This window comes from Bufo gargarizans, chromosome 6 (genome assembly GCF_014858855.1).
Source record: "Bufo gargarizans isolate SCDJY-AF-19 chromosome 6, ASM1485885v1, whole genome shotgun sequence".
NCBI lineage: Eukaryota > Metazoa > Chordata > Amphibia > Anura > Bufonidae > Bufo > Bufo gargarizans.
Window position 1 is genome coordinate 106053594 of NC_058085.1, and position 12487 is coordinate 106066080.

The 12487-nt window shown below is 43.9% G+C and overlaps 1 protein-coding gene across 6 annotated transcripts in view; it reads left to right on the plus strand.

Annotated features, from left to right (window-relative positions):
- NBR1 (NBR1 autophagy cargo receptor) overlaps positions 1-2035 on the plus strand; it is an 81830-nt gene extending 79795 nt beyond the window's left edge. For all 6 annotated transcript variants that reach the window (XM_044300256.1, XM_044300259.1, XM_044300254.1 and 3 more), the window contains one exon: positions 1814-2035. In XM_044300256.1, coding sequence (XP_044156191.1) covers positions 1814-1987 — 174 coding nt within the window. In that variant the 3' untranslated portion in view covers positions 1988-2035. The remainder of the gene's footprint in view (positions 1-1813) is intronic.
- The last annotated feature ends 10452 nt before the right edge of the window (positions 2036-12487 follow it).

Below are 12487 nucleotides of genomic sequence, written 5' to 3' on the forward strand. Positions count from 1 at the left end.
GCCATTTGCTGAAGTGAGACAACCCCTTTAACAGCTGATTGGTAGGGGACCCCAGAAAATCGGATATTTATGACCTATCCTGAGGTCATCAATATGTTTTCCCGGATAACCCCTTTAAGTGAACAGCCACACTTGGCAGAATTTCTGCACTGCAGATTTCACCCTGTGCATTGCAGTGTGAAATCCACCATGGCATGTAGCATAAATTGCTCTGGATTTAAAATCCACGCTCCAGGTCAATTTACGAAGTGGATTCTCTTTGCAGTGTGTGGATGAGATTTCTTAAAATTGCATTGACTTTGCTGGTACTGTAAAATGCTGTGGCTTGCGGCAAACCTGCAGTTTATCTATCACATGCAGACATATTCTAAGAACAACTGCATCCTACTGATATGCTATCACTTAATAAGATGGGAAAATCTGTAGAAAGGGAATCTGTCACCAGTGTTAAGCCTCATGCACACGTCCGTGGAACATGGACCGTGAGATACCGGCCTGGATTCCTGCTGAGTGCAGGAGCGCACAGTGTCATTGGTTGCTATGACGCTGTGCGCTTCGTGACACCGCTGATGTACAGTAATAGATCATACAAGTGTATTACTGTACATCAGCGGCGTCACGACGTGCACGGCGTCATATCAAGGAATCAAGGCCGGTATCTCACGGTCCGTGTTCACCGGACGTGTGCATGAGGCTTTATGCTGCTAGGTTCTAACAGCTCCGCCACATGCCTCCCAGTCCTGATATTAATGAGCTTCTGGCTTTCTCTGCCCCTTGCCACGGAATTCGTTTTTTACAACTAAATTAACGGGGCGGAGAAAGCCAGGAGCTCATGAATATTCAGGACTCGTCGGCATGCACTGGACCTGTTCAATACAAGATTTTAGCGAAATGGGTGGGCCAATTAAAGATAGTGACCCAGGGGATCTGTTACTAGTTTACATTGCCCTTGGACAGGTCACCATAAAAATGGTGACATTCCCTTTAAATGCACTTTTTTAACCTTCTTGAGAGTTTGAAGTTAAAGGGGTGTTTCTGTTACAAGTTATCCAGTGGATTACTGTTAGATTGGTGGGGTCTGAACTCTGGTACCCACCCTGATCACAAGAAAGGGGAACCATTGCTGATCAGAGAGTGTTGTACAACCCCTTTATTGGAGTGGTGGTGTGCATACTCAACCAGTGCTCCATTCAAACTGAGAATATCAGTGGAGGTCCGAGTGGTCTAACCCCTGCCAATCTAAGGCCGAGTTCACACTTCAGTTGTTTGTCAGTTATTTCCATCAGTTAGGATCCATTCACACGTCTGCAGTGTTTTGCGGATCCGCAAAAAAACGGGCCGGCACCCCAATAGAAATGCATATTCTTGTCCGCAGCTGCGGACAAGAATAGGACATGTTCTATTTTTTTGGCGGAGCCACGGACCAGAAGTTCAGCGCAGCGGACCGGAAATGCGGATGCGGATGCGGACAGCACACTGTGTGCTGTCCGCATCTTTTCCGTCCCCATTGAAAATGAATAGGTCCACACCTGTTCCGCACCCAAAGTGCAAATGTCTGAATGGAGCCTTATTGGGAGCCAAAACCAGGAACGGGTCAAAACACAGATCAGGTGCAAATCTTTCCATTATACCTTATCTCTGAGTAGGCTTCACTACTGGTTTTGGATCCCAATAACTGATGGAAATAACTGAAGTGTGAACTTGGCCTCATAGTTATCCCCTAGCTAGTGGATGTAGATACAACCTAAGATAAGGATGCTTCATATGAATGTATGTATGATTCATATAGTAAATGAGCTCTCCTTATCCACAGCCCCAGTGTTCAGAGGAACAGGCTGGAGCCATGATGGCTGTGCTTCTGGAGATGGGATTCTGTGACCGTCAGCTCAACCAGCGTCTCCTGCGCAAACACAACTACAACCTCATGGATGTAGTAACAGAACTGATACAGATCAATGACAATGACTGGTATTCTGCCCGTTACTGAGGTGGAGGGACAGCACTTTCATTAAATTGTCAGAGCATTTGCACGGCACAGCTTGGTGGCCACTTGGCAGCGCGTCTTATTTTAAGTACTTTTGTGGTGTCTGTGTTGCCGAGCTTTTTCTTTTTATGTAGTGTTCATTTCTTCTTTCTGTCTTTACTGCGTGGCTCAAGACAGAGAGATGACCTGTATGGAAAGCAGCCTGCTCTGGTCTGTTTTGCAGACTGCTATGGATATATACAGACTCAGGCCAAGACATCTCTACTAGCATAGAAGCCATTTATAGAGGAGATTCCCCACAATGAAGTATGATTCATTGTATAGATCATAAAATTGAAGCATATTTACCATTTACACACTGTTAAACGATCCAGCGAAGAGTAGCAGTTTAAATGGCCATCTACTGAGATGAATTGGTCACATACGCTCAATCTCTCTTCCCACAGGCGGGTCTCTGCATAGTGATCTTCTGTTCACTGCAGAGCAGCCAATAGAATAACTTTCTGCCCTGCAGCAGGAGGACAGTACAGCTAAGAGGTCTTCTGCAGGAGAAGTAAGAAGTGACTAGATTATCAACTGACAGAAGGGGAAGGAGACTGATTATGCTAAGAGACGACTCCCAGCAGCGTTAAGAGGACACAGGGAAGCAATAAACCACAAGAAAAGTATCTTTATATGCTAGAAAGAATGCAAAATCCTTAAAAAAGCTATTAACAGCATTGTACTGTACTTTTGGTTTTAGACTGATTCATGGATCACCCAGCACATTTGAACATGCGAATGTCTTCATACATCCAGCAGATCTTCTGTCCATGTGATAACTACTTAGGTGATTTCTTTGTCAAATTTTCAATATCCACATCTTATTTAACTTTGATTTTAGGATGTGGACATTAGTATGGATGGAGACTTGGAATCAAGTTTGCTCTCCTGTATGAAAGTTAATGCAAATGGTGGAGTTCCCCCAGGACACTACTTTCATTTAATCCGTAGTGTACACCTCCCAGCTATAGAGGATGGTGGCCAGACTGCCACCGATCAGATCAATGTTTGGAGGGCGGGCCCCTGTGAGCGCTGTTTCCCTTCACTTTACAGTACCTTGTCCATACAGCTCAGTCCGAAGCAACTCTCTAATTCTTTTCTCGCCCCAATCCGGTGACAGAACCATCTACTACACCTTATTTACATTATATTGCTGGCAGATCCCAACAAATCCTGCAGGATCTATTGTCAAAAATGCCTGACCATATTAAGGTACTGAGATATTTAGGTATTTAATAATTAAAACTCCTCATACAGCACCAAGGGGACTCCTCTTTTACAGCTGTCAACAAGGAGGCATGTCATTGAGCCGATGTTAAATGGGTAGTTAAGGGGGAAAGCATATATTTAAAATTAGCATATCATTAATTTCCTTGCCTGCATAGAGACTTGTTCAATTAATTACTGAATCATTTTGTATATTTTACTTTGACACAAGATTCATCTTCCAGTTGTTTTACTTAAAGGCTATGTACACCTTTGGGAGCATTTTTTTTTATTATTGCATTGTACTCATTTTGAGCTTAAAATCATTTGTTTCAATTAGTCTTTATTAAAAATATGTACATAGCTGTGCTGCTCCAGTAGCAGCCTCTGGATTTTCTCTTTTCCGGCAGTTGGGGAGCTGACGGGCTCCTTTTCTCTGCTTTCTGATATTATAAGAACTGAGCTATAATGAGTGTTTATCTTACTGATAAGAGTGGCTTAAATAAGTGTTTATGACCTCTTAGTAGTTTAGAGATCAGGTTTATTAGATGACCGGCACAAAGTGAAAGTACCAACCAGTAATAAAAAAAAAAAAGTTAACCCTTTGTGACAGAATGGCTCAATAGATTTAATAAAGGCCAATAAAAAAATATGATTTTTAGCCAAAAATGAGTAAAATGCAATCATAAATGAAAATTGCCTCTGGAGGTGTACATAGCCTTTAATTCCTGAGTCTACATTTTCTGTAATTGTTTCACACTTTTCATGTCAGACACTTTAGAGGGAGAGTTACACATCTAAATTGTGGCTCAGTTTGCGGCAAAACATGGAGTACATGCCTTGCACCAGATTTATTACAGGTAGTACAGGGATTATTATATCTGCCTCATTGGTCTCTGCCGACAGCAATTATAGTTCTGGACTAATTGGTTTTGGCTCCTAAAATGGCAGAGTTATAAACACTCTTGTCACTGTAAGCCCCACCCCTTAAGACACTGATCACCCCTAAAACCATCCCGTGTTATGGTGAAACAATACTGTGTTCTTAATTCAGGGATTTGGGAATTATCTCCACAGTATGCTAAATAGTACCTACACAGTGGTGCCAGGTATTTCACAACGCAGAGGCTGTAGAGTAGTACAAATTGTGCCAAGCACAGGTGGTTTACAGATGGAGGAGGCCCACACCTCTTATGATGCTGATGGGTTATCACCAGGCCGGCTATCTTTGTATACCTATTAGGTTACACAGACAGGCATAATATACTGCAATACAAAAGTCAAACAAATGCCTGGTGAAATCCCATAGTGGGGCAGAAAAAAAAAAAGTTAATATAAAAATCAGTAAAGTTTACAGAAAAAAAAATAAAATGCAGTTTTTGACCGAAAGTCAAGAGTGGATCCAGCAGGGAGAAGTCGTTCCTTTATATTTCTTCTACTTTTTAAAGCCACTGTCTTTGGCCCAAAAACTGCATAGAACTCTGCAGCTAAGCCGGCTGTGAAACCATCCTAAAGATGGGTTCACACATAGGTTTTTAGTGGCATTTCTCTGCACTTTTGCAGTTTAAGCAACTTTATTTTTTTTGAACCAGTTCACAGGACACTTGCAGTATGGAAAAATAGAATATTTTTTTTAGTGAGCAAAATACACAAGAGAAAATTAATGTGAATGAACCCTTATGGTGAACAAACCCTACACAACCAACAATGCTGGTTCTGTAATAGCCAAAGTTTAAAGGGAACCTGTCACCTGATGCGAGTCCATTAAACAACCAGCATGCCGTTATGCAACTGGGGTTTAGGGTCTCAAACCTGCCCATCTCAAACCTCTACAGCCCTGATTTTGGCTTCCAAAATTGCATAAAAAAAACTTTAGGGCTCATGCACACGATCGTATGTATTTTGCAGTCCGCAAAACACGGATTCGCAAAAAATACAGATGACGTCTGTGTGCATTCTGTATTTCGCGGAACGGAACAGTTGGCCCCAAATAGAACAGTACTATCCTTTCCGTAATGCGGACAATAATAGGACATGTTCTATTTGTTTGCGGAACACACATACGGACACGGAATGCACAAGGAGTAACTTCCGTTTTTTTTTTGCGAACCTATTGAAATAAATGGTTCCACATACGATCCGCAAAAAAATAAAAATGAACGGACATGGAAAAAAAATACATTTATGTGCATGAGCCCTGCTGTAAATGTGTGGCAGCACCCTTACTGATATTTGCAGGGCCAGACAGGTTTAATATACGCAGGTTGGGACCCTAAACTGTAGCTGTGTAACGGCATGGTGGTGCTTTAGTGACTCCAAACCAGGTGACTGGAGGGTGTGGGGAATTAATGGCATAATTGCAATTGTTTTGTTCTTACCCCACAAAAAAAAAAATTCTAATCAAAAGGCTATAGCCAGAAATTGTGGTGCCAATGAAAACGTTAGGATGTCCCATAAAACAAGTCCTGATACAGCTATGTTTATGGTAAAATATCTTGTAACATAGAGACATTTTATTTTCCTTTTACATTATTTTTTAATTGAGAAAAATGGTAAAGCACAATGTACCAACCCATAGACTTATCACATTCTTTACTGTATAATGAATGGTGTAAATCTAACAGTTTTATTGTAAAAACATAAAGATCAATAGTTTTGAAATTCAGTAAGTACAAAGACTCCAGTTAGACAGTATCAGATGCAACTTGTTTATTTTGTTCAATGTGGGTTGCTGCGGCAAGGTAACGTTTCGGCAAATCTGTGCCTTCATCAGACTAATGCCGCGGCATTAGTCTGATGAAGGCACAGATTTGCCGAAACGTTACCTTGCCGCAGCAACCCACATTGAACAAAATAAACAAGTTGCATCTGATACTGTCTAACTGGAGTCTTTGTACTTATTGATGAAAGGGGTGGAAACCCTAACTCCAGTAAAAAGTGCTACAAGGTCTCTGCTTGTAGTTTTGAAATTCAACATGGCTGACCTTTCTTTACCAGACATCTGCGGAGTCAGTGGAATTGGGTGGCCCCCATACACATTAGATATTTGGTGGGTTTAGCAGATATTAAATGTAATCTATATGATCAAACATTTCAGTAAAATAAGCACAAGTGTATTATCAGAAGGCAAACTATTTTGTCTGCGGAGGAGCAGGTAGAGATCAGGGGATAGAAAAGGGCCCAACTATATCCAGATACATAATACTTACAGTACTAAGTAAGTCGAAAAAGTATTGCTAGGAAGTAGTTGCAAACAGACTTCCATATGATATTGATATATCACCTTTACCTGCTGCTGTACTGGTAATGTCACTAACAATTTATACATTTTAATGCACTTATTTTTATATACAATTAAAGGGGTTGTTCAACATAAAAAAATATAGGGAGGCCAGACAGTATTTCATAGAACAAAAAAATCGCATTCACCTTTTCAATGTTCTGAAACTACACCTCCTGTCCCCACCAGACCAGAAGCAATTATGTTCTGTACATGTATGTGACTGCCACATAACCGCTAAACATATGGCTTGATTCACACAGCTGTACTAAACGTGTGTACATGAGCGCTAATGCAAAGATAACTTACAGATTCTTTAAAAGTTGGACAGCTGGGAACAACTGGTGAGCCACATGTTGAAGACCTCTGAAGTAGGGCAGATACAGCCCATAATATATTGGGTCTTATTCACACAGTGCTGGATTTGCTTTTTAAATATCTAAAAATGAGATTGGAAGTAGTTACACTTTTGATTTTGCAGTTGGAAAAAAAAACTGCACTGTGTGAAACCTTGCCTTAATTTGCTCCCTGCATTGTATTTCCATTTGAAGACACGTCATATACCAGATGCAACGTGGACCAATAGCTTATAGATCACTAGGGAGTAGTAGTGACATCACTGAGCCACGAAGCATGGCATACATGCAGAGATGACACTAATTCATAGCAAACCAATACTTTATAGTAAGGGATGTCTCGCCCATCATTTCTACCCAGTTACACACACACTTTGCTCAGCACGTTGTTGGACATCGCTTTACTGTAAAGACCAGAATTCTTTGTTTTATTTGTTGGCTTTAAGACTTGCATGAAGAAATCCTAGAGTAGAGTATAGATTAGATGTATGTATATTTAGAAGAAGCACTTTAAACTCTTTACAATGTGATGTAATAAATCTTGTTAAATGATTTATTAAAATCAAGACGTTAATATTTGTTTGGCTTTTTTTTTTTTTTTTTTTTTTTTTTTTTTTTAGTTTATGTACTATTCTAGAGCATGAGTGATACAAAGAGGTTCTCCATGAGGTCCACACTACACTGTGAAACAACTAGTATGCTCTATATGCTAAATGTCACTGGCAGTAAAATTTCAGAGAAATCAGCTCTCAACTCTGTTTCTTTGAGGCCCCCCTTAACACAGCTGTATTTTTGCTCCGCATCTGATCTGTATTTTTTGCTGAACAGATGCAGACCCATTAATTTCAACGGGGCCACAAAAAAGGAGATTTTGAGTGAAACTCACCTGTAAAATCTTTTTCTCGACTTTTCCATTGGGGATCACAGACCATGGGTATAGCTTAGAGGTATTAGTAGGAGGGACACTATGCAAATATAAAAGAAAGCTCCTCCTTCTCGGGCTATACCCCCATGCTCCACCAGGAGGAACTTCAGGCGTTGCAAAAGCAGTAGGAGAAGGAGACAAGAAAAAAACTATGGAAGCCATCGGACCAAAGCCCATGAGGTCCAACCACAAACAGAACTGAACTGAAAACCTCTCCTGCAACAGGCAGAATGGGTTGGAGCTGTGTCACCCAATGGAAAAGACGAGAAAAGGCTTTTACAGGTGAGTTTCCCAAAAAATCTCCTTTTCTCGTGCTTTTTTCCATTGGGGGACACAGACCATGGGATGTCCTAAAGCAGTCCATGGGGTGGGAGAAAAAATCAGCACTGCCAGGAGGAGCGTCCAATGGTCGAACAGGAACCACTGCCTGTAAAACCCTGCGGCCGAAGCCAGCGACCCCTACGAGGTCCCTCGGGAATCACAAAGAGGGAGTCTGAACAGCGGATGGAGGCCGTAGCCGACAGATACACCTTCAGGGCCCGGACGACATCCAGGGAATGGAGAGCCCGCTCCTTGGGGTTAGTCGGAGAAGGACAAAAAGAGGGCAGGACAAGATCTTCGTTAAGGTGGAAGGGAGAGACCACCTTGGGCAAAAAAGACGGAACCGGGCGGAGCACCACCTTATCCTGGTGAAAAAACAGAAAAGGCTCCTGGCAGGAAAGTTCGGCCAGCTCCGATACCCACCTGATGAAAGTTATGGTCACAAGGAAAACCACTTTCCAGGTGAGAAAAGTTAGGGAGACGTCACCCAGAGGCTCGAAGGGGGCCGCCTGGAGAGCGCGCAGGACCAAATTGAGATCCCAAAGAGGCAAAGGGGGGACGTACGGAGGGACCGAATGCGCCACCCCCTGAAGAAAAGTCCTCATAGGACCCAGAAGAGCAAGGGACTTCTGAAAAAAGACAGCTAGAGCTGAAACTTGACCTTTCAGGGAGATCAGCGACAGTCCCATCTCGAGACCGGACTGAAGAAAGGAGAGCACCATAGGGATGGAAAAATGAAGGCGAGGAAAACCCGAGTTCTCACAAAAGGCTAGGAAGGCCTTACAAGTACGATAGTAAATCTGGGAGGAAGCCGGCTTCCTCGCTCTGATCATGGTTCTAATCACTGAATCCGAGAACCCCCTCTTCTTCAGGATGGCGGTTTCAACAGCCACGCCGTGAAAAGAAGATGCTGAAAATTCCGGTGGAAGAGCGGCCCCTGATGCAGAGGTGGGGAGGGAGGGGGGGAGCAGAGAGGATTGCAGTCATACTTATCTGCGCTCCTGAAGTCTTCTCCCTCAGATGAATACCAGCAGGGCTCACCTCTTCAGACATCTGACTCGCCTGAGTTCAGTACTCTGGATGGAGGGCAGCAGCAGGTGACCCAGGGGCTGGTGGGATGCCGAAGCTAACAGGTCGAGCCCGGATCCACTTGACTTCTTGGGGGGAAAAAGGAGGCAGCCAGGCAGCGTCCGAAGACAGAGGCGGGCACTCCATGGGGGACCAGGAAGGCGCTATGCCGACCTGTGTCCCCATCTAGAAAAAAAATAACAAAAGGGAGTAGAAAAATTAAGTGTCATCCTCCTTCAGACACTAAGCGAAGACTGAAGTTCCTCCTGGTGGAGCCTGGGGGTATAGCCCGAGGAGGAGGAGCTCTCTTTTATATTTGCATAGTGTCCCTCCTACTAATGTCTCTAAGCTATACCCATGGTCTGTGTCCCCCAATGGAAAAAAGCACGAGAAAATGCACAGCACACCCTGAGCTGTCTGCATCCGTATGATAAGACATGTGTTAGGTTGGGTCCCATCACGTTTTTCCCATCCTTATAACATACGTTAAACGGATGCCTCAGACTGATGCCATACAGTGGCATCCGTTCACCATAGAGTTCCATTGAAAAAAAAAACAAAAAACTTTTTTCTCACCCATATTCATTGCGCCCATATTCATTGGGGGGACACAGGAACCGTGGGTATAGCTATGTGCTCTAGGAGGCGTTGACACTAGTAAAAGCTGTTAGCTCCTCCCCTGGCAGCTATACCCCCTCCAGCCTGGAAAGAGAGCTTCAGTTTTTTCTAGTGTCAGTAGGAGGCGAGATCTCCCTGCTCTGCAGGGTAGCTCCTGAATATTTTTTATTTTACTAAATAAAATGGTTGACGTGGATAGCTCACCGCCTTCTCAGAATGAAGAACGTGCTCTAGTCTTAACTTATCACCCAATCAGTAAGAAATGGAAAGTAGAAAAAATATATATAAGACTGGCACTCAATATGTGGGTCATATACGGTAAACACAATTTAATATTGCAGCAAAAAAATAATTAAATAACACTATAGAAATTCATACTAAATTAATCTGCTTGGGCCAACTCTAGCCATCCACAGTTCCAGATAAATGTATACCTGTGGATGAGATAGAGTGGAAGCAGCAGATAAAATGGCAAATCAATCACAATAAAAAACGCAATGTAATCGCAGTAGAATACAGGGCCCTATGCATAAAGTCCCTTGAATCACTGTAGCAGAGGGGTCTTATAATTATCATGCAAAGAACGTCCTTTTAGTCCTGATAATATCTGCTTGAAAGATCACACTGAATGCACAGCAATATATTTAAATCCCCAAATGTACGCCTGGAGGGGAAAAACATTCCATAGACTATACACACTGGACGTGTAGTGGTTTAGTCCGGCAGAGAACAGTCACTGTTATCAGAGATAAAGATTTGCCAAGTGTGTCGCTGGCGGTTCGGTGTAGGTGGTGGGTAGTGCGGGATTAAATATCTTACCGGTAGGAAGTCAAGACCGGCAGTTAGAAGTCCCGTCCTGCAGATTTCTAATCACCCTGCGGCTATTTCTCTTTCCCTCTGCGTACTCGCTCGCCAGTGCGTCTGGGAAATCGCGAGAGTAGCCTTTCAGTCCCGCTTCGTAGGTAGAACAGTACTCAAGAAGAAAATAAGTTTTGGAGCGCTCCAATCTTTGTTTTTCCCCGGCGCCTCCACAACGGCACTCCAGGAGGGTGTCCCCGCCTCCCCAGGACAAGAAACAACGTAGAAGCTTAAGTTTAAAAGGCCCCCTCCCCTTACCTGCTTCAGTTTGTTGTTTCCTGTCCTCGGGATCGCGTGGAAATCGCTCCTGCTACGGCGGGGGTTAATGCGCACGGCCTGGAGGATTTCCCCGTTCGGGAGGGCCGTGCAGAGGTGGAGGGTAACGGATTGCCCTGTACCTTAGGTGTAAGTCCGTCCATGAAGGCAGCTACGGGCCTCCGTTCCTTAGTTTCATTAAAGGAACGAGGGATCAAGCGCGTACGCGCAGGCACAGGCGGAAGTGAGCTTGCCAGTCCTCGGCGTCACTTCCGGTGGCGTGTGACGTCAGAGGACTGGCGGATATAGAGCTACGAAGCGAGGAGTCGGCGTTCTGCTTCGCTCGCTGACATGTCGGCTCCCGTGGAAGCTCCTGAAACTCGCAGACCTGTGGATCCTGCCGCCCAGAGCCCGGTATGTGTTAACCCCGTTTAGGGGGGTGGTGGAAGATTGCACACTATTCCCACTTTTTCCCTCACTAGTGGTGCCTTTCAGGGCCAGGATACCAGCACTAGAAGATCTGGGGAATCTTTGTCTAAAAAGAGATGTGCTATGTGCAAAAAATCCCTACCCTCTAAAACCCAAAAAATCACTATGTCCCAAGTGTACGGACAAAATAGTGTCGGAAGAATCGCCTTCTCTTCTGGAATCCATTCGTGGTATGATTAAAGAGGAGGTGAATTCGGCGATTGATGCTAGACTCCCTCGGTGCTCTCCTCAGCCCTCCACCTCGCAAAAATCTCAGGTGTCGCACCATCAGCCGGAGCCTGACTCCGAAGAGGGAGAGGTAGTGTCTCTTGGGAGATCTGAATCCTCTGAAGAGGAATCAGGGAAACCCCTCTGTAGCCCAGAAGAAACCGAGAGATTATTAAGGACCATCAGGGCCACAATGAAGATTGAAGAGACCAAGGAGCCTCAGTCCGTGCAGGACAAGATGTTCCAGGGACTGGGAGAGAAAAAGAGGAAAGTTTTTCCCGTCCATAGTAATACTAAAACTTTAATTAAAAAAGAATGGAAAGATCCGGAGAAAAATAATTTAATACCGGTCTCCTTTAAAAGGAAATACCCATTCCTGAAAAGGATTCAGTTCTATGGGATAAGACACCTAGAATTGATGCGTTGGTCGCCAGAATATCAAAAAAAACGTGTCTTCCCTTTGAGGACATGGGCCTGCTTAAAGACCCCATGGATAAAAAATGTGAGGGACTATTAAAACGAACCTGGGAGACAAACACAGCCATGCTCAGGCCCAGTATAGCAGCTACCTGCACATCAAGATCCCTGTCAATATGGCTAGACCAATTGGAAGAACACCTGGCAGTAGGGACTGCTAGGGAAGAAATCCTAGCCTCAATACCTACCCTTAAGCAGGCATGTAATTTTTTTGTCAGACGCATCTGCAGATCTGGTGAAATTATCAGCTAGATCCGCGGCCCTCTCCAATTCCACAAGAAGAGCTGTGTGGCTTAGATCTTGGACGGGAGACGCTGGCTCAAAAAGTAGGCTATGCGCCATTCCGTGTGAGGGGGATAAGCTTTTTGGTTCAGTTCTGGAGGACATTTTAGAGAAAGCGT